Source organism: Hyperoodon ampullatus, assembly GCF_949752795.1.
Source record: "Hyperoodon ampullatus genome assembly, chromosome: 14".
Classification (NCBI taxonomy): Eukaryota; Metazoa; Chordata; class Mammalia; order Artiodactyla; family Ziphiidae; genus Hyperoodon; species Hyperoodon ampullatus.
The window spans coordinates 80,278,318-80,300,868 of NC_136927.1; the positions used below are offsets into that span (position 1 = coordinate 80,278,318).

The 22,551-nt window shown below is 44.8% G+C and overlaps 1 protein-coding gene across 1 annotated transcript; it reads right to left on the reverse strand.

Moving 5' to 3' along the window:
• Positions 1-2,026: 2,026 nt before the first annotated feature.
• On the reverse strand, positions 2,027-11,448 carry ZNF217 (zinc finger protein 217). The gene is made up of 4 exons (XM_079719432.1): positions 10,041-11,448; positions 6,095-6,211; positions 3,678-5,204; positions 2,027-2,203 (listed from the first exon to the last, which is right to left on the reverse strand). The coding sequence occupies exons 1-4, from the start codon at positions 11,431-11,433 to the stop codon at positions 2,094-2,096; spliced, it is 3,147 nt and encodes a 1,048-aa protein (XP_079575558.1). The 5' UTR covers positions 11,434-11,448; the 3' UTR covers positions 2,027-2,093.
• Between the last annotated feature and the right edge of the window lie 11,103 nt (positions 11,449-22,551).

Consider the following 22,551-nt stretch of genomic DNA (forward strand, 5'->3'; position numbering starts at 1 on the left):
TTGCTATTTGGTACAAAAGTTAACAGAACAACTTTACAAAACTGTAGTGTTCTTTATATGTTATATGTACAGTACAATCACAGCTTATTTCAGTAGCTTTCACCATCTGCTTTTTCAAAAGATGAACTAATTCAATTTCATGGAGAGTACACATTTATATCCATCAAGACCTAAGGAGGGGTGGGGGGGAAAGGTTTAAAAATGATTAGGATAAAACTAAATACAGTTTACAAAAACCTTAAAAAAGAAAAAAAAAGTATAATAAATAAATAGAGCTAAAGGGATCTAGAAATGCAATGGGTTCCATTTAAGCTTACATTTTGTGACCAAAGTCTCGGGAGTCTAAATAAATAAAAGCTGCACTATTTAGGGGGTGCTAATATATACTTAACAGTGATTTAATGAAGATGAGTTAACCAAGAACCAGAATTTGTATCTGACACAGTTGCCAAAGGCAACTGCCACCTATAAGAAACTCTGGAAGTTTATACCCTATGAAAGGGAAAATCATGGCACAGAGTGTAACAGTATTTGTTCAGCCAACACCTATCAAGTTGTATGGCTGAAATTCCCAGCGATGGGCCAGCCACTGAATGAAGGAGACTCCTCCGCAGCTTAGCTTGGAGTGGAAGCCCGATGCACAGGTAAGATGGGCACAAACGGGTAAGAACCACAGCTCAGACGGGACACAAACAGGGAAGCCCCAGTTCCCGGCAAACATTCTGCAGAGATGGTATGTGAGCTGGTCCTGAAGTCTCAGAACGAGGTTGTTTGGCAAAGAGGGTGCAGGAAGGATGTTCCCGGGAAGAGAGAAATGCAAGCAGAGTAGCCCAGAGGCTGCAGGAAGAGGCCGGAGCTGGATAAACAGGACGGTTCCCACCTGCTGTTACATGCAGTGCAAACAATCTGTTGCTTACAACCTATAAATTTTCTGTTTTCATGTTTTAAGGCAGAGTGTATTTAATCTCATTCCTGTGATGACACCAGTCTCACACCACTGGCATCACCTGAGCGGGAGAGAAGGATGTAGAGCTGCAGAGGCTGACGGGCCCCATGTGTCCCAGTGAAAACAGAAGGAGAAATTCTGCCCTGGTCCGTAAGTCTTTATCTCTGTACCTAGATCTAGCACGTACTCAGTCAAAAGTCTGCTCCATGGGGATATGGTGGTGGTTTGACAGGACGAGTTATCTGGGAGGGAACTACATCAGTCCATGAGCCCCAATCTTTCCACTCAATTTATTGTTAAAAGCGTCCTAGTGTGACTCTCACACAGACATCATGCCCTCTGCCCAAACTTGGAAGTAACTAAACTAACACGTGTACAGCTCCAAGAACACTGAGGCTTTGGGGTAGCTACCGTTAGATACATTCGCCATGTGAACCAACAAGTCGAAAGAAACCTACTTGCTCTGTCCCACTCCCCACCCCCAACAGATAAGGATTTATAAAGGCTTTGAACAAGCTCTTAAACTGGAGGGTTGGGGCACAGGCCTTGGACCGTGCAGACCTACAACCCAAAGTAGGCAGAGTAAGGCGCTGGGCAAGTTACATAATCCAAGTCTCAGTCTCCACATCTGTAAAGTGGGCACAGGACCTCCTAACCCAGGGATCGGCAAACTTTTTCTGTAAAGGGCCAGACAGTTAATATTCTCAGCTTTGCAGGCCATGAAGTCCCTGTCACAACTACCCACCTCTGCTGCTGTGGCACCAAGCAGTCACAGACAATACGTAAAGGAATGGATGTGGCTGTGTGCCAATAAAACTTTATTGACAAAAACAGGTGGCGGGCAGTTGGCTAACCCCTGACCTGATGCTGTAAGAAGGATTAAATGAGCTGATGGCGATAAAACACTTCCCTCAACGCCTGGCATGAAACAAATGCTGAGTAACTTCCAGTTGCTATTGTTGTTTTTACCATTATCATCGCCGCTGATACGCAGAGACCGGGAGGACTCTGTTTTAAGACACTTCAAAAGTCAAATTCAAAGCAGTTTTACTTTTTATTATTATACTGGATAAGCTAGATGGTTTATTTTCAATTAAGTAAAATCAATACATTGTATGTGCTCACCTTTCATCCCCAAAATAGGAAATCAAGTTTTTTTGTCATTTGGTCGATAATGTGCGTTCCCAATAAAATTCTCATAGTTCCTCTTCTGTAGCATGCTGCTAGATAAGTGTTGATAGGACACAGGCCTTTTTCCTGATTGAAAAAAAAAAGCATAAAAGGGCATTTAGAATTAAGTTCAACAGTTAGGTAAGATGTGTGTGGGATGTTAGAAGTCAATTTTCAAAATTCCTAACTGATAATGTGACCAGAACACATAAGATGCATACATGTTATAAAGTTACTTACAAGGTGAAATGTTTTTAAATGCCATGAGGACATTTCTTAGCACAGAATTTTAAGTCACTAAAGCTAAAATTATCTAAGTGCTAGGTGGTCATTAGTAAAAATTAAAAAGCTAAAAGGAAACAGCAGCGTAAGGATTTTAAACCTTTGTGTATCATGAACCAAAACTGTGTGGAGGAGGAGGAGGGAAAAAAAGACTGATTTACTTGCAACACAGAGCCTTTTCTCTTCAAGTAAAGACACAGTTATGACTCATGTCCATTTTAAGTGCCAAGGAGGGGGAAAAAAAGGGACGCTTCTAATCAAAAGGCAGCAAAAATTATCTCTTCATCAGAATTTTTATAAAAGTCACTGGACTGTATGAAAGCAATTGTTTTTTAATTTGCTGTCCCTACCAGATCAACTGGCATCAAGCCATCCTTGTTGACGGAGCATTGTCACCACACAGAATCTTTAATTTGAAATAAATACAAACTGAGAGGTTCAAAATGGATTTGTCCCTTTGGGGCGGACAAACCTGCAGAGTTTATATCCGACTAAAGAAGGCATGTTGGTTTCATCACGTTTTCCAAGGGGGACAGGTCCCCACGACACTCTGATCTACTTTTTTGCAGGCACAGGTATGTGTCAGACACCTCTATGAAACTGTCATGGGTTAGCAAAGGCATTAAAGACACCAAAGTATCTATCAGCGTCATGGACAATATGGGGAAAAACTGTGCTTTTTACAATTCACTTAAATATTTAACAAAGGCTAAAGAAGGCAGTACAGTTCTGTAAGTCTGAACATCAAGCTGTTCAAAAGATGGTTCAACCAGCAGTTCTTAGCCTTCTGCTCTGGTGGATCAAGGACCCTCATGGGTATTTACTGAGCACCCCTGGCACCGCCCTGTGCCGGGCACCTGACAGGGTTACATATCAAAGTTACATAAAACGCATTTTCTGCCCTGAGTGAGTTCACAGTCTAGTAGGGGTGGTGAGACCTGGACAGAAGTACCCCACCTGCGGGCTCCCACCTCCCAGGCTGGGCTGGGCTGGGCTGGGCTGGGCTGGAGCGCTGGACGCAACACACACGCGCAAAGGAGAAAACTAGACCACGATGAAGTCAGGTGAGCGGGCGTAAATGACACCTGACATCAGACTCCTGGGTCCTCAAGCGCTTTCCACCATCCTCCCAACCAGGGAGAAAATTAAATTAAAAGAGCGAAATGAAACACTGGGGAATAAGCTTTCGTCCTGCAGGGCTGAGCTTGGGGGCCCCGAACCACTGCCCTGTCTCGGCACGTCTCGCCCTCCCGGAAGCCCCCACCTCCAGGACACCCACCTTCCAGCGCCGACCCGGCCGCAGGGGCCGCGGGGCCGCAGGGGAACAGAGCTCCGGCCGCAGCGAAGGGCTTCTGCGCGGGCAGCACGGCCGCGTCCGCCTCACCGGTGGCCAAGAAGCGGGGCCGCGCAGGCAGCGCGGTGGGCGGCGGGCACGCGCACTCGGGGGGCAGCAGCGACGTGAGGCCACGCACCACATGGAACTTGGGGAGGTCGAAAGGCCGCCGGTAGTGGGGGCCGGGTTGGTCCCCGTCGAGGGCCGGCGCCCCGACCCTCACCCGTTTGGGGAGCGGCTCGTCCGGCTCGGCGCCGCGGCCGCAGAAGTAGTCCCGGGCCGGCGGCGCCCAGAGGCCGTCATTTCTGGGGGTGTGGTCGCTACAGCCATTGAGGGCGGCGCCCGGGGCGGACTGGGCCGGGGCCCCGGCAGGAGGCTGAGGCTTGGGCTTGGGCTCCAGCCGCTTGGCTTTATCCGCGGCCGGGGCCGGGGCCGGGGTTGCGCTGGCTTTGGCGAACATCTCGGAAGGCGGCTGCCGGGCCGCGGCCCCCGGCCCCCCGAGGCTCTGCGGCGACCGGTGGGACTTCAGGTTGCTGGGGGCTAAAGTGCTGGAGTCGATCCCTGAAGTCAGAGGGGCTTTGCCGGGCCCCGGGGGGGTGGGCTTCGCTTTCTCGGACGGCACGGGTCTGGGCTGCGCTGGGAAGGCGGGCCTGGGCTTGGGCTTGTAGGGATTCGACAGGGGAGGCACATCTTTCCCCAGTAAAGCTGGGGGGCATCCGGTCCGTCGACTTCGAAGCAGAGACTTGTTCCGACAGTTCCTGTGGCTGTCTGGGTTGTACTTATGCTCTAGTCTCTGGTGCATCGTTAGAACCTCTGGATAAAATGTCTTGAAGGTGCAGAACGGGCAGGTGGTACTCGTGGTCACACTTTTACCCAAAGAAGCTGCCGGGCAGCAGTGGGAAGCCCCGAGGGATAAGTTTAAGGGCTTTTCCTGACAGTCGGCATCGACCTCCGCTTTCTTCTCTCTGTGGCCTACCTGGACGTGATGGGCCGCCCGGCCGTCTGGGTGAGGGGCCACGTCCACTTCTGTTCTGCAAGTGAGGTTGTGTGCCTGAGGTTCAACTGCTGATCTCTTTTTTAACACGTCCAAATAAGCAGAGGCAGGATTTTTGCTCAGTTTATCGGCACTGTCATCAGCTGCGTTTTTACTGAAATCCTGAGTATCTTTGTGTACTGCTAAGAGGACAGCACTGCCCAGAATGTTCTGAAAGGCAGGGGCCATCCCCTTCAGTTGCTTTGAAGATGGGCTGCCTTTAACATCTTTGGCACCATCAGAACATCTTTTCAGATTTTTGGTTTGCGCACTGTCAGCGGTTAGAAGTGCATCTTCCGTCTCCTGGTTTTTCCCCTCGTTCCTGACTTCAGCAGCAGCATCAGTCTGCTTGTCCTTGTGATGTCTCTCCAGGTGATACCGCAGAGAGGTCTTCTGGGCTGCAGCATAGTCACAAAATTCACATTTGTATGGTTTTTCACCTAAAACAAGAAATGTCACTCTATTACAGAAGTTTATGAAAGGCATCGAAACAAATAAGACAGAGAAAATGGGGTCCTTTCCTTTTCCCTTCTTGTCTATTAATCTTCACATCCAGGATCTGTCATGAGTTGTTTGCTTCATCACCCTTTCTACCCCAAATATTTGAAAACGTGAACACGTCTTTAATTTTAAAAATTTAAAAGCACACTTTAAAATTATCTCATTTAATCTTCATAACAGCCCTACGGGAGTGAATATTATCCCACTTCTACAGCTAAGAAAATGGGAGCGCAGAAGAGTTAAGTAATTTCCCAAAGGTTGTACGCCAGTGAGCAGAAGAGATGCAAATTCAAGTCCACACAGCCTCCTAAACCATTATGTTACAGCTGCTTCTACAGCCTAAAGAAAAGATTACTGGGAATTCCCTGGCGGTCCAGTGGTTAGGACTCCGCGCTTTCACCGCCGAGGGCGCATGTTCAATCCCTGGTCGGGGAACTAAGATCCCACAAGACGTGTGGCACGGCCCCCCCCAAATTAATTAATTAAAATAAACTTAAAAATAAATTAATGATTGTTAAATATATTCATTGCATTCTAAATCATAAAAATTAATGCGAAAGAGCTGTGGCATTAAAAAATGTTAAAGAGGTTTTAATAAGAGGATAAAGGAGAAATTAACTTCACAACAAGAACAGTTCAAGTTACAATGACACTAAAGGAATCAAAATGACAGCTACAATCAACAGACTACACATATATCCTTAAGCTAGTCCAAGGATCTAGCAGAATATCTGAATAACACAACAAGAAAAAAAAAAATCAGACACAGAACTACATCATAATCCTCTGAACTAATACATGCTGTAAACAAATCTAAGAAGTTCCTTACCTGTATGTGTTCTGAGATGAATATTGAGGTAATAATTTGAACGGAAAAACTTTCCACAATAACTACATTCTCTTGAGGATGTAAGATGCTTTATTTTTCCTCCATCATCATTTTTATCTTAAAACAGAAACAAAAATAATTCATGTAAGAAGATGGCTCAAGTATGTGAACAGGGCGAGCTGACTCTTAAAGATTCTTGATAGAAGCATTTTTGGAAAGTATAAAATAATTTTTGTATGAGGTATTGGCTAAAAACATGCCAAATGTTGCTTTGAGGTTGCCTGCAGTATTAAAGCACGTGTGCATCAGATTTTTTTCTGAGCACAGCAGAGTTCACTGTTAAAGATTCAGTTCTTCATCTACCTCGATCACAGGACCATTTAATAGACTGAAACCAACGGGCAGCTGTCCGCTCTCCCAACAAGTCTGAGACACGCAGAACCTGGCAAACTCAAGCTGGACCTGCACACAGGCTGGAATAACCAGCTTCTTCAGAATAAATAATTTGTAAAACCAAGCCAATACAAATCACCGACTTTCCCAACCACCAGAGGAAAAACTTTTTACCTTAAGCTTAAGCAAGTTACCACTAGAGGGCAGTGAGCACAACTTAATCTTTACAGAAAATAAAAAAGCTTGGCCCTGGGCAAACACCTAGGAAAGTTTGTCAAAATTCAGCAACGTTTTTGGAAAGCAGGTTGTATTATCCACAAGCACTCACACGGGCAAAATGTACCTGACAACTCAAAATCTGTCCCCAAATGACACGGGGTTGAACTTTAAACTTCACTCTCTGAGGCCTGATCAGGACAGGGGAGTAAAGGAAGGTCCTGGGGGGGCCACTAATGAGAGGAGGACACAGCAGCCCTCCCAGACAGTCGTGCTGCAGTTAAAGTACCGGCTCGCCATATATGGGCGTAAGTTCTAGATGAACCTCCTCTTATATTATTAAATTATGTCATATTACATACATCACAATATGACTACAACATAAGTCGGGTCATCTCTTTAAATTTAGCATAACTTGTCCTTTTGCCTTGAAAAACTGTAATTCCCTATTAAATGGCCTCTTCCTGGCTCTTTCCACATTCCGCAGTCTAGATTATAGATTTCACTGATTTTAAAAAGCAACTTATAAGTAAACCACGGTGAGCCTCCAGGTACAATAAAGACAGGACTATATAGGGAATTCCTTGGCGGTCCAGTGGTTAGGACTCCACATTTTCACTGCCGAGGGCCCAGGTTCAATTAGTCGGGGAACAAGGCACGGCCAAAAAAAAAAAAAGACAGGACTATAAAATCTCTGTCACCCCTAAACTTCCCTGAAGACAATGTAGCCACCTCTAAACCTCCGGACACTCTAAGACAGCAGAGACAACCCTTGATCTAAAACGGTGTCATGAAGACTTTTAAAAATAATTTACATGAACTATTATTAAAGCTATTTAAAGCTTAAAGTTGCAAACAATAAAGATAAATTATTTACTCTGCTCTTTGATCTTAAAAGTAAATCTAAAGAAAGCCAGGCTGATAGTAAATAACAATAAAATAAATCTAGACTAGAAGACCACATCATAATATTAATTCATGAAAGTCCATTCCCTAACGTGGAATGCCCAGCTCTCTGACAATCACACCCAACTCTGTAGCTGGGCTTGCACCTCACTGCAATTTCCTACTTCCAGCTATGTGTCAGGATTTACGGTATGTTGCATCATATCCCCAACGTTATGAAACGCCTTTATTCTAAAACAAAGGGCATGAAACGTCCACATCTACCTGGTTCCTGCTCCTTCGGCACCACCTGTGATTTTGCTGTGCTGCCCTTTAAAGGACTTTTTATAAATAGGCAGTTGAAATCATCCTTGGGAGGTGGAAGACAAGGGTCAATGAACCAATTTTGTAAACAGGGAAATCAGGGCAAAGAAAGGTTAAGCAACACGAAATGGGTCCCAGAACAAGGCAGTGGGAGAACCAGACTCAACGCAAGTCCTGGCGCTCCCGACTCTCACGGGCTATTCTATCTGCCTGCCGACTGGGCCCCAGCTTTCCACCCAGTTCCGCCCACACCACCTACTGGCAGAATGTGACCGGCTAGCTCATTTCTTTCAGGGCACCGGGACATCTATCTCACAGGCCTCATTATCTCCCCATTACTGCAGGCCCACGAACAGCACTGCCACTAAGAGGAATCACTTAGAAAACTGGAGGGCTGGTTTAAAGTCACGTTTATGATGTCATTAAGACACCATAATGCGTTTTCTAGATTTCTGAAAAATGAAGATTATAAGCATGCTAAGTGCTATAGGTTTCCTGTCTCCCAGGAAACTCTAAACATGCTAAACATTTGATATGAAAACCGCTGCTCTCACATCCATCCTGTGATCAGAAAAAGAACTGGGCACCAGCTTCAGAGAAGATGTATTATCTGGTCACATTCACCCTGGATCTCACACACGGGGTTCTTAGAGACATCAACACACAGTCAAGTTACAATGCAAGAGGCCAGCATATGTTTAAACCCGAGACCAGTCTGTAAACGATACCGTTTCTCTAAGACTAATTCATGTTCTCATCATTCCTGTGCTGATTATGCAGGGGTTTATTCAGTGTTCTCCAGCAGCAGAATCCTCTGTTCAAACAAAATATTATTAAATGGATAGAGAAGCTGTGGTTTACGTGAAGACGGGCACAACCTGAACCACAGGTGGAGTCCTCTGCCCTAGAAGACGCCCACTGGGGCTCAAGAAATAGGTCAACAGGCCCTCAGCGATGGCTTCCGTTTCCCATAAATGCCATCAGTACATTAAAATTTTGACTGAGCAAGTGAGATCTTTAAATCATCTTTGGTGTGTTCACATTCTCTTTACTTTACAAATTGTTTCAGTGAATGAGCTGACTGTGAATGAATACTTGCCCCCAGACACAAAGGACAGGGGACCAGGCAGCACCAAATGGCCTAATACTCTTTCTCTGGTTGACAACCATTCCCAGTACTGATCTGTGCCCACAGATATCCGTTTGGAATAAACGTGTGAAAGCTGGCCCTTGATAGAAAGGGAAGTGCACTGCATATAAGGATAACTTGTTTTTATAGATTAAGACCAGAAATGCTGGGAAACTGTAAGGGAAGGCCAGCATCTCTCAACCCTGACACTACTGGCACGGGGGGGGGCCTGCCCTGTGCCTGGGAGGATGTGTAGCGCGTCCCAGGCCTCCACTCACCGGGTGCCAGTGGCACACACACCAACACAGTGGTGACGACCAACACTGTCTCCAGACAGTGCCAGATGTCCACTGGGGGCAAAATCGCCCCAGCGAAGCAGCGCCGATGCACGAGGTAAAATCACGTGTGTCCTGGGACTTCCCTGGTGGCACAGTGGTTAAGAATCCGCCTGCCAGTGCAGGGCACACGGGTTCGAGCCCCGGTCCAGGAAGATCCCACATGCCATGGAGCAGCTAAGCCCGCGAACCACAACTACTGAGCCTGCACTCTAGAGCCCGTGAGCCACAACTACTGAGCCCGCGCGCCTAGAGCCCGTGCTCCACAACAAGAGAAGCCACCATGATGAGAAGCCAGCGCACTGCAGCCAAGAGTAGCCTCCGCTCGCCCAACTAAAGAAAGCCCCAACACAGCCCAAAATAAATTAATTAATTAATTTAAAAGTAAAGATTGGTTTAAAAAAAATAAAATAATGTGTGTCTCTTGTTAGCAAAGTATGAAATCACATCACTTTTAGAACAGGAAGAAACCTCAATAAGCCTTTTAACTCCACCCTATTGTTACAGAAATGAGAAAGTGAAGGCCCCGAGAGGCTAAGGGACTTACAACAGTGGGATGACACCAGAAACAGCCAGGACTCAAACCCACCTCCCCACCCTGATAACCAGCTAGTGTCCTCTGGCACCGAGCAGAGGAGGGACAGCGCACCACCCAGCAGCTTACCCAGGTGGAGCCCTTCTGGAAGCCCATCCTCGGACCCGTCTTCAGAGCCACCTTCTCGATCGATGGCTCCATTGTCCTCCAGGGTGGGGGGCAGGTCCAGAGAGCAGGTCCTCGGCTGCCTGCCGTCCACTGACATGGGCAGCGACTCGGCTTCGGCCCTGCGGTCCTTCTTGTGCACCCGGGAGTGCAGGACCAGCTGGTGGTAGGTTCTGAAGGCTTTGCCACACTCGGAGCAATGTGTCGGCTTCTCCTTGTTACTGGCTAACTTGGGGTCTGCGTCCACAGAAGGCACTTCACCGGTGGGGTGTCTGGGCTTCTCCTTATCTTGTGAGAGACCTGGACAACCGCTTTTACTTGTCTTGGACTTTCCGGAACCTTCGGGATGGCTTTTATTCGCATTCCAAATTTCCCCCAGCTCTTCTTTGTCTGAACAGGACTCATCGTTGTCAGTGCTCCCCTCCTGGCCCGGCTGCTCCTTCACCTCTCGGCACACGGCGACCTTCCCTTTGGTGGCCAGCTGCCAGGCTTGGTAGGTGGTGAACGGGTCCAGCTGAGGTATCCATTTGGCCGGCTTCTTCGCGATCTCAGGGTGAGACCTGGGTCTTAGGTTTAAGAACTGCAGCAACTCTTCCCCCGGAGACAGCATTCCCTCCTGCTGCGTGTCTGTCTGTGAGCTGCGGGTACCGGAAGCAGTGTCTTTGGTGTGCATCTTCCTGTGATCAATGAGACTTTCTTTATTTGGAAACAGAAAGCCACAAACCATGCAGATCTTGTAAGGAGATGAGACGCTCTCAGCCGCGTGTTCCTGCACCACCTCGTTGATGGTCGCCGGGCTCTCCAGGCCTGGCTGCGGTCTGCTCTTGGCCCCCGATTTGCCAGTGTGCGTTCGCATGTGATTCTTCAGAAACCAGGGCTCCTTGAATCTTCTGCCACACACATTACACCCGTAAGTGAAAGAGTCCTTGTGTTTCTTCATGTGGATCTCAACGTCGAAGGCGACTCGAAACGTCTGCCCACACACTTCACAGCTAAGTTCTTCGTTTTCCTTGCAATTCTTATCCTTTGGAGGTTCTGTTCTCACCTGAACTTTATCAAGAGGACTCAGATACTCTGCTTCAACACGCAGAACGGCGGGCTCACAGAGGATAGGCCGGTGTTGCATTAAGACGTGTTTATTGAGGTCTTCCGAATGTGTGAAGGTCTGACTGCAAAACATGCAGTCCAAGGGCATATACCCTTCTATTTGGATTATGTTTTTCTCCTGCGTGGCTCTGAAAGGAACAGCGGTGGTCCCTTTTATTGTCATGGCATCATCGATCTCCATTTGGGTGCCAAGAGAATTGCCAATAACTTCTGGTCCATCCATATACATCAAGAGGGATTGAGTTGGCATGTTCCCTGTCTCTTGAGGATTGTATATAAAATTAGAATCTGGGTGAGGAATCTCTGGAGTTGGAATAAGGCCACTTGTAAAGACTTGTCACTCACACGCCCAGCAGCCCGAGGCTTCAAGACTAGAGCAAGTATGTTATGAAAATTCAAAAGAAAGTGTATATTCCTCGGACTTCTTATCTTCAGAAGTCTCAGGAAGCTCAGTGATAAAAACAATCACTGGATCTTTCCACAAACCAGGCAGACAGACTCCCCAGTGCTTGGATTCAGAGATGAGTCAGCACAAAGCATTAGTTCTCTTTGTCTTCATCAAGTGAGTGATTCAGTTGAGCAAGAAGTCAATTCCAGCAACCTGGAGACAAGGGATTTCCAAAACCTAGAGGAAAAAAAAAATAGAAACGGCTAGCTCCAGTCAGAGAAAAGAGAAGGCTGGCCGATGACTCACAGTGGTCCTTCCCACGAAGCACAGAATGTACCTAATTCAGCTGCTTCACTTTTAACTAATACAGCGCATCCTGTTAAAGTGCTCGTTAATTAAATCATTAGCATTTTATCCAGTCAGTACCCTTATCAAACTGCCAGAAATTCATGCAGTTAAACTGAAAACCTGGTGTTTTAATGATTTACATCTAAAATGTAAAGTTTCAGGACAGAAACTGTAAATTTCAGCTGAGTATGTTTTAACTGCCATTAAAATGCACATGTGTATCCTTACAAACAACCTGTATAAGTAGAGAGACTACAAGAATTGTAAAAAATAACAATAAAAGCACTTTAGGTAAAATTTCAAAAGCCAGAGTTTCAAACTGTCTTACAGGCAAAACATACAAGAAACACAAATGCCTAAAAGCACACTCAAAGATTACCCATACATAAGTCAACAACATAAGCACAAGAAAATGGGACCCTTTCCTAAAATCCCCATTCAAGAAACACACCTCAGAACCATTGCTCCTCCTGGCCAAGCAGAACCTTGATATTGATGTATTTTGGTTCACTGGATATTCTGGCCCTCATTCCACTGCCCAAATCCCAGTGTGCTTTTAACAGCGTCAGGCAGGGTAGGGCTTCCTTGTCCAAACAACAAATATACACAAAGCTACTCTGTGAATGTACACATTTAAAATAAAATCCTCAACATAGCTGGTTCAACATGGCTTAGTGTTTCATCAGAAAATAGATCCCCTCATTTCTAATCCACCTTTCACATATGCACTAGCCAGGTAAAAAATGCATGAGTTGATTTAACTCTACAGGGTCCGATTTAGAAGCTAATTTTCACTCTTGGAGAAGAATTAACCTCTAAAGCCAACACCCTCCACCTTTACAGCAAGCACAGGAATTGTTTTTAAATAGTCCCAACTCCTTTAACTGAAGTCAGTTAATTCTACCCAAGAAAACAAAAAGACATGCAAACTATTCCCACCACAGTCAACGTTATATTAAAAAAACACACACAACTTTCCTTCTCTCCACTTCCTCAAAGAGCAAGGGCCTGTAGGCTCAGAAGAGGAGGAAACATTTCTTCCCTTCTTTACGCTCAGAGAAAGAAAATTCTCATACTCCCTGTTATCTTTAGTTTTGAGTAAACTAGATCTTTAACATTAAGCTTTTCTAAATAAGACTGCAGATCAAAGTTTAGGGTACAGAAAGAATGGACTAAAGTATTTTATCTTAATTTCTTAGTCTTATTGCAATCACAGTGGAGGATAAACACACGGGCTGGCTACCGGCTGCTGGGTAGGACAGAACACTCCAGAGACCTGAGTTCCAGTCCTGGCCAAGTCACAATCTTAAAGCTGGCACCACCACGTACCTCACCTTTCTCTGTCTACTTAACGAGGGTGGTTAAATTACAGGACCACTTGCCAGGTTCCAAAACTCTGTGGTCCTGGGGTTAGATCTACATTTATGGATAGACATACTCAAAAGAATATTTAATGATTATGCTAATCAAGATGTTAAATGATATTTGGATCTGTGATTGATAATTCGGGTTTCTGTGTAGTCATTTACTCATTCAACAAATATTTACTGAGTGCTAGTGTCCCAGGTAATATTTTAACTGAAGAAAGTAACAGCACACACTCTAGAAAAGCAGTTCTCAAACCCAACAACACTGTTTTCACTGGCCAACAGCTGAATGAGAAATAGAAAAACTGCTCAATGAGCTCTACACAAAGCTATGTGAATTAATTCCAATTTGAATAAAGATTGTCCTTTATTTGAGGTCCCTTCTACTTTTTGATGCCAAAATACCCTTTTCATAAAACGAAAGAGTGGCAATAGCAGGCTTTTTTTTTTTTTTTTTAATGTCCTAATTTGGCAAAATCAAAGTCCCCCAGGTCAGACCTCAACATAATTTTTTTTTATAAGAAATTTGACTAGTCTGTGACATTTTTAAGTTGGGGGAACTCCACTTTTCTATAAATAACCTTTCCCCAAAAGACACCAATCCTAAACTCAGTATCTGGATCAGACATGATGTGGGTACATCCCTATTATTTCCCACGTGGGGTAACAGCATATGCTGGAAATTCCTGTCTTAGAAAGACAGTTTAGTTTCAACTCTACCTCTGAAATGTTAAATATCTGGGTTAAGTAAGTCATCATCAGCTTCCAACACAAGACCTAAAGGATTGGTAAAGGAGGGTAGTGGGAAAAACCTTAGGAGAAAGAAGAGCTTCAGTTTTGCCCAAGAGGGTGAACAGGAGGGAGGGAAGGATGTCCCAGGCCAGGGAATCTTCGGGTGCAGTCAGCTGGGATAGAAGACCCTCCCAGGCAAAACCCAAGGACTTCTTCCTCCAGGGAAGCTTCTGGGACAGATTCTGATGGTCATTAACTGTGCCCAGCTGTCCCCAGCACTAGGGTCACAAGCAATCCTTACTATTCTCCCAAAAGATATGAAAACTATGGGCCACTCCTTTAAAGTAAGATCCCAGGGGCAGAGACCCTGTCGGCCTGGCTCACTGCTGCCCCCCAGTGCCTAGAAAGGGTTCCTGGCACAGGGTGAGGCTCTCAAGAAACACCACATAATCAGTACAGGTAGAGAATGAGTACGTGTATTTTTGGCCACAGTCACCAACCGTAACTGACTTGATATTAAAATTAACTTGAATGTTCATCAAGACTTCTACATGGCTATCTGTGGCTGCCATCTAATTGCCATTTTCTGCAATGTTAAGAGTATAATAAAAAATGAATCATATATAATCATACCATAAAGTTAACTAGTAGAAGTAAAACTGCATCACTTGGCTTTATAACCACTCTCCTTATTGACCTACCAAACCCAAAATGCAGGGCCTGCTAGGAACATCTCTCTGAGCAAATACCCTCAACTCGACTTAGAAAACTAAATGCAGACAAAACACTTCCTTAAGCTATAAATCAATAATTACACTCAAAATCAGTCTGCTCAACAAAAATCAAAAATCTTTATAGAGTGCCTGTAATAACAAAGACTTTAATAATAACAGAACTTAAGGAAACTAGACATCGTAACCTAATTACTGGTAACAGCAACAGATCACCATTCCAACTGAGGGAAGTGTGCACACACAGGCTCCCCAGCACTTTCGGCATTTCCACCTATGGAGCACACGGACGCCAACAGTACGCCAGTGGCACTGCTGATAAAATGAATTGTCTGTCTCGACAAAGAACTGGAGATGGAGGGGACGGGGTAGGGAAGACGTTATAAACCAACACTTACAGTCTAACTGCTTTTAGTTTGAAGAAAAGTGAGCATTCTGAACACACTAAGCTTATTGAAAGGCGCTCAGCAAAAATGTTTTTCAACGTCTAAAACAAGTTTTCTTAACCTTTACTCAGGTTAATGACAGCACTTGACCATCAGCCAGACACACCTAAGGCACCTAAGGCAAGAGGTTATTCAGTATAACCTAATATTTTGAGCGACTACTAGGGTTTAATTTATATTGTGATCACTTAAGTAGATACTTTTTTTTAATTCACCACAACATAAGCTTTGAAAAGAATAGAAACCATACTGCTACAACCACCTGAAATATAAGTCTGGTGTTCTTTAGATCACTTATCTCTTTTTAAAGCAGATATTCATCTGTGAGTAAACTTACTATGAATTCTGCCAATACCTATCGACCTTGAAATTAGCAAATATTGATACTACCCAGTATACAACGCTTAATGAAAAGCACCATAATTTGTGCTTAAGCACACAGTAAATTAGAGGTGAATGCCACCTTGCTGACAATGTAACTTGGAAATACTGTTCTTAATGTACAGCTGTACGCAAACTGTCGCCTTTAGAGACCCCACATCCCTACTTCGGCTGAACAGGTTATCTGACATGTCTTGGCATGGAATATTTATTACCATATTATGGAGCAATAAGGTATTCAAGGCCCTCAAAACCTGTCAAAAACACTTAAAAATTCTATTTATAGTCAAGTAATTTGCAGTATTCCTACAAATCTACTCCCCCTACCACCACCCAAGTTACCTAAGCGTCCAAATAAATGATCACTAAAACATTCAGTCTAAACAAACTACTAGTCTCCGGTCAATTCATTTGTATCCTTTAAACTTCAAAATTATCTCCAAGATGTGGTTAGGAAACTGCCGGTTTTTCCATAGGTTTCCCTTCTCTATTTTGCACATACTATTTTTCCCTTAATCTGACAAGTGAAGAGAACCCTACACAGTAATCTACAGTGGCAATCAAAACCTACAACTTTAAATCCTTCAACACTATTGCAAGGAAATCACCAAGGTCACACCCACTGAGCAGATGGCCAACCCAACTTTCCTAACATAGCTGTGGAAAGATGTTTAAAAGTTAAGCGAGAGAGAAAGACTAAAATATTCAAAGTTTACATTCAACATTACAATCTATTCGAAAGCAAAAGATTGTTCAAACGCAAAGCTTGGGAAGATCCGATGGGATAAAGGCTCATTTTCTTGAAATTCTGTGTAGGTGCTTGGTGCTACATGGGATTAGAGACCAAAGTAGGATAAAAATATATTCCTACTAGACTAGCATACTTCAGCGTCATGATTAAGAACTCTGCCTGATTCCTCCTAAATTAATTAAGCTCGATAAACGATCTTAATATGAACTTAAAGCACCACATATTAAGTTTTAGTTTCAGTATTATCAATATTAACAGATACTGTGGCCTGTAAACTGGCTTTTAAAAATTCCATCTTGACGTGAAAAAAAGAACTATAAGGGAAATTAACTGTTTTAATTTTTACTTAAGCAAGATTAAGCACTGCTATCGTGAGTTTCTATTATTACCACTTAACCAGTACTACCTTAAGTATTTTGCAAAGATTTTGGACAGGAGTAACTTCAGAGAGATTTCAACGAACTAAAAAAAAAAACTACCTGCATTCTTTAACTCTCTGCAAAGAAAACACTGCACACATGCACACACACACACACGTGTGTGTGTGTATATGTATTTGTATATCTGTGTGTATATACACACAGATATACAAATCACTATAACCATCATATTACCCATTACCCTACACAACTACACCTCTTTTTCCACAGTGCCTAATGGTGAGTGTTCTTAATTATAGCCAATTTAACCAACTTCAGATTATATATAAACAAGGGCAATGCCTTTTAAGGCATGAGATCTTTCTTTAGCCACATTTAAATATTCCCCTCCCCATCTCTGTTGAGTAAATACTAAAGCTGTATGTCTGGCTCTTTCAAATCACCTATTTGCTCTCAAAAATAAGAAAAAAAAGTCTCCCTTCAATTAACACAATCACTGCTCAGTAGACTTATATACTGAACAGAAAAGAACTTATCCACTAATTTAAAAAACACAAAAACACTTCTTCTGGTATAACTGAACTGTTCTGAGGTTATCCTGATTTGTTACAGGTAGGAAATATAAAAACAAGTGTTCTTCCTAATGCTGACTCAGGAACAAAACATATGTGGACTCTCAATTTCCAGTCCATAGAACTATACTTTAAATTCAGAAGGTTCCTGACACACTAGAAACTAATGAACACCAACACACAAAACATTACACGAACCCATTAAAAAACTAGCAGCTCACGCCAGGGTTGCTCTCCCATAGCAAGTGGAGGACCGCGCAGGCCAAGAGCAACTCTGGTAAGGCTCGAGGACAAAGGCTAAAGAATTAAACTAATTCTCTCGTACAACTTATTCAGCTGTCTTTTCGGGTTTAGTAATTTTATTTCTCAACTTTATCACAAAATTACCAAACTGGCCCCAAATTTCCAGTAACTCAGTTATGTTGTTACCCTGGGCAGGAAGTTATGAGGATGTTCAGAAGAGTCCGTCAACAAATGTTCAAATATAAAGTGTTCTAATGAGCATTCTAACCCGAAGCGTAAATGAGCAACGTGTGGTGGCACCTGGCTGACAGGGGCTGCCCCTCTATTTATTGGGAAGATAGATTTATACAAGAATTGAGCTTACTTATCAATAGCTGCCAATTTTAGGAAAGGATGGTCCCTGTCCTCCCACTTCCTCAAAGTCAGATTTCTATCTGCCCTCATGGTCTCAATTCCCAATCCTTTGCCCTACATACCACTGCAAATTTGCCTAACCATAGTATCAGTCGGAGAAAAATAATCCAGATCACCTTACTGCCAAAAGTCAACATTTCACCAACATTTCAGAAGGTTTTATACTGCCCCCAAATGAGGCCATTCAGCTATGATGATCAAGCTTCCCTCCCACAGATTTAAGAAATTTCCTGCTGTCTTTGTGTAACTCATTCTTTCTTCCACGTGCATTTAAACTAGTCAGCACCCCTCCCCCAAAGATCTCAAGATGAGGCATACAAATCAAGACTCTTCCACTATCACGACTTTCATTTACATGCTGTAACTGAACTCTTCACTATTTAGAATATTTAATATGATTGGATTCCTCTAATTCCACTTCAGTGGTTGTTCTGTAGATACCTTCCAGGTTTTTTTTTTTTTTATTTTGCAGCACACCTCAGCAATTTGAAAACTACTCAGTATATTCCAAATAAAGTCATTTAACTTAAAATCTCCTTACATTTATTTTATTCTACAGGAATGAATACTCATCAGTTTATCCAACTGTCTCACGTGTTTCATTCTTATTGTGTAATTCTTAAGCTTGAAAATACATAGCCATTGTTCAGTTCTTTGACTTCACCTTTCCAATTCATCTATTAAACACACTATTACACAATTAAACTGAAATTAGAAATGAACCATTTAAAACAAGTCATACCCAGCAACCTAGAAAACGCTTACAGGCCATAGTGGCATCTGTGAGCTGGAATGATCTGAATTGACTTTTTTTTTTTTTTTTTTTTTTGAGCAAATGGAAACAAAGCTTCATGTAAAACATAAAAAAGGTCCAATCGTTTATAGTCTTAAGAGAGATAAAAGTCTCTCTTTTTTAAAAGTAGTAGACTGTAAGCAGTAAAGAGTCATTAAAACTACTCAAAAGTTCTTATCAATCAATATCATGTTTGCGACAACTGTGAGAAAAGAATGTAATTTTACAAAGTGGGAAAACAGCACATCTTTTGGGACCCCTGAGGCTCTAATCAAGCGTATCAGAATTAAGAGTGCTCTGGGTTGGCAAAGCAACCCTGCTGTGGCAAAAACAGGCCATTTCATCATAAATGTTGTTAAAAGAGAGAGAAGTGATTAGCATTTATCTGAAATGAGACAGAGGGACTCTGTCCTTGCCAGGCCATTATATTCCTTAATTATTTCATCAGTTTGTAAGTGACTTGATGACTGAGTCTTATTTCCAGATTTCCTCTTGAAAAGGACCACTGGAAGGGGTTTTTATTAAAACAGGGGCTGCTATTCCTCCCTGAAGTTCCACTGCCAAAAATGGAGGATTATTAAGAGAACGCAGACCGACCTCCACCTTAAACCTTTACTGGGAAAGTCAAAACCTTCACCCCTCCCTCTTCCTCCCCTACTTGGAAAAAAAAAAAAAACACAACAACCCAATCTGTTATCTAAATCGATTCTCCAGGACAAAGGAGCAAAACATTTTCTACAAGTTTTATCTGAGTGGTGTATTAGTTCCTTTTTTTGATTAAGAAGTGAAAGGGAATAATATGAACCCAAGACAACTACTAAACTTCGATCTCACAAGTTATTAAAAACACACAGCAAAGGTCAAACGGTGTTGTGAAGATAAAAGGACTGAAAGAAGTTGGACACGAAAGAAAAAAGTCTGTGTCCTTTACCTAGAAAAGTCATAATCTTCCCCTACTCCCTCCTTCAGCATGCAAATCAATGTGCAATTCTAAAGAAGCAGCCTCCCTCATCTCACCAAATAATTAAAATTCCAAACAATCGGATTATTAACCCTATTCTACCAAACAAGCCAAATAAATGATAAATTTGGCCTGTAGCTATTGACAACTGAATCTCTAAATAAGTCCCTGCCTCTGGAATTCAGGACTTATATAACTGATTTAAAATGGCAGCAATGAGGGGTGGGGGTCGACTTCCACTAAAACACCAGGATTAAACACACACACACACACACACACACACGCACTCACACACACTACTACAGTCTTTAGAATACTAAACAAAACAGTATCTAAAATAAACAGGACTTCTCAGAAAAAGTCATCTACCATTAAGGACACACCTTAAAAGTTCTTAGCACACATTAACTAAGCAAGCACAAACTAGTGGTTTGACTGTTATATTTTTCAGACAAAAAGCAATTAGGTTATTGCTCTACACTTGTCACTACTGCGCTAAAGTCTTTTCAGATAATCTAGATCTATTACTCATTCTCAAAGTATTACAAAATTCACTATTTTAAGTCTTATTTGGTATCAATCAAGACGGTCCATCCATTCCAGGGGGGAAAAAGTACAGTCGAAAACATTTTAAATGTACTTCTTGACACATACAAAAGAGAAGGTAAAGGCCTCCTAAGGACCCCTACCTAGTGGCCAGGCCTGGCTGGCAGCTGCTGTTACCCTGCCTTTTCTTTTGTTGGGCTTAATCTCATGTCAACTCATTCAACCAACTCAAAAGCGATGAAGACATAATTGAATCAACCTGAACTAAATCAGACCTAGGCTTCTTAAAACATACACCTTAATGATTCCAAACGATCTAGAAAACTAGGAAATCTGCTCGTTTGCACGGCGGTCAATAACATAGGACCCCAGACTGGCCAAAGAACCACTGCACCCGTCTGTCTTTAATACACGTGAAGGAATGTTCAAGCTTAACGCTCCAAGCCCTATAGGCTGATCCAGAAAGATAAATTGAGGCTCAAGGAATTTCAAAGGGGAACAACACAGCAAAGCCTCAAACTCTGAAGTGACTATCCTTTTCTTGGAAAAAACAACAAAATGAGAGAAAAGAAAGTTTACACTGCTCCAAGTGTGAACAGGCTGCTTGGGGTCCCAGAAGTGGCCACTGGTGGCCCTCCCCTGCTCTCTTTACTAAGCCCTGGGGGGAAACTGCCTCCCCCCGCCCACCCCACCCCCACCCACCCGCCCAAGAATGCGGCTTCCCGTCCTCGGTGGCCCTACCCTGAATCCTAAAATGTGGGCTCCAACCCGGGACTTGAACTTCTGTTCCGATCCCCGGGGCGCAGGTACCGCGGCCTGCGCACCCCGCAGGCCAGGTCTGGCCCCCTCGGAGCAAGACCGCCCGGGCCATCCCAAATCCAGCCTCCCGGGGCCCCCAGCAGCGCCCTCCTCCCCCTCTCCCTCCCCATCCCGTGCGGCTCGCATTTTGGGGCCAAATCAAGAGTGAAGAGGGCTCTACATCTGAAACTGAGCGGTCTCGCCACTCAGCGCCTCCTGGCAGAAACTTCCCTTTTTTAAAAAAAAAAAGAAACACTTTTAGGCTAACATTTCAATCCCTCCTGCCCTTTAGAGTTCCTAGTTCTGCTTCCAGCTGGCTTTGCGTCTCCCACTAGAATTGAGTGATAAAGATATTCTTAAAGCATTTAAGGGTTATTAAAAAAAAAAGTTTAAAAAAATATTTTAAAATTAAAGGGGGAAAAAAAAAAAAAACCTTATCACACATCCAGGAAACGCAGCCCGGTGCACCGCCTGCTCAGGGATGGGCAGAGGACTGGGGTTCCCGGGGACGGATTTGGGGGCGCCCGGGGGGCTGGCTGGGGTGCGCGGCCGGGTCCGCGGCGAGGCCAAGCCCCTCCCTCGGCCCCTGTAGACGCGCCCTCCGCCCGGCCCGTGCGGACGGTCCCGGCCATTGTTTGCGGGGGATGCCTGTTAGGACGCATTGTTTTGGCTGTTTCCAACTTGCCCCGGCCCCTCTCGGGCCATAGCAGGGGACCCCGCGCCGGCCCGCTCCCCTCCGCCCGCGCCCCACGGCAGAGTGGGCAAACGGCGAGACCTGCCCGGCGGAGCCACCCAACTTTTCAGAAACAGCCCCCCACGCAGCCCCCGAGCTCCCTCCGGCGGGCCCCTGGCTCCCAACCCAGGGAAGGGGGCACTCCTCCGCCCCCAAGCCATCTAGACTGTTTCCCAGAGTGAGTGTGATGGTCAACCCAGTCTGTGCACACCGGGGGCTCGCCAGACACCTTCTCGCCAGTGGAATCGCTCAGAAGCCGGGAGGGGAGGGGGCGCCCTAGAGGAGCGAAATAGAGAGTAGGAATGGCGGGGGGGCGGCGGGGCGGGGGAACCGTCCGGGGAGGGGGCGAGATAACGAGCACGGGAAACTCGAGGGCGGGCTCGGGGGACGCCGGCGGGGCGAGACGAGGAGCCCCCTGGGGCCCCGCGCGGGCGGGGGGCGCGCCCCCTTTACCTGCGGCTCCGGCTCCTCGGCCATTTCCTCGCTCGGCGGCGGCCGGGACTGAACTGACACCACACGAGCGAGCCGAGGTTTGAATGAGGAGGGAGCAGGCGAGGAGGGGAGGGGGCGGGGAAGGCAAGAGGGAGGGGAGGCGACGGGGAGTTTCTCTCGGCCTTTTGTGCGGACACCTCCCGGATTCCGCGCCCGCACCGGCCCCCCAAAAGAGACTGGGGGCCACTGCGCGAGAGGCGAGGCCATCCCCCAGGACGCCTCGGGGCTTCGCGCCTTGAAGACCCCCCCCCAAAAGGAGCGTCCCCCACCCCCACCCCCGCCTGGAGGATTT

Coding starts and splice junctions, on each gene's coding strand:
- ZNF217 (XM_079719432.1), bottom strand. CDS start 11,433: ATGCCAACTCAATCCCTCTTGATGTATATGGATGGACCAGAAGTTATT. Junction 6,212..10,040: donor TCCAGAAGGGCTCCACCTGG/GTAAGCTGCTGG, acceptor TTCTGTTTTAAG/ATAAAAATGATGATGGAGGA. Junction 2,204..3,677: donor GGCCGGGTCGGCGCTGGAAG/GTGGGTGTCCTG, acceptor TTTTTCAATCAG/GAAAAAGGCCTGTGTCCTAT.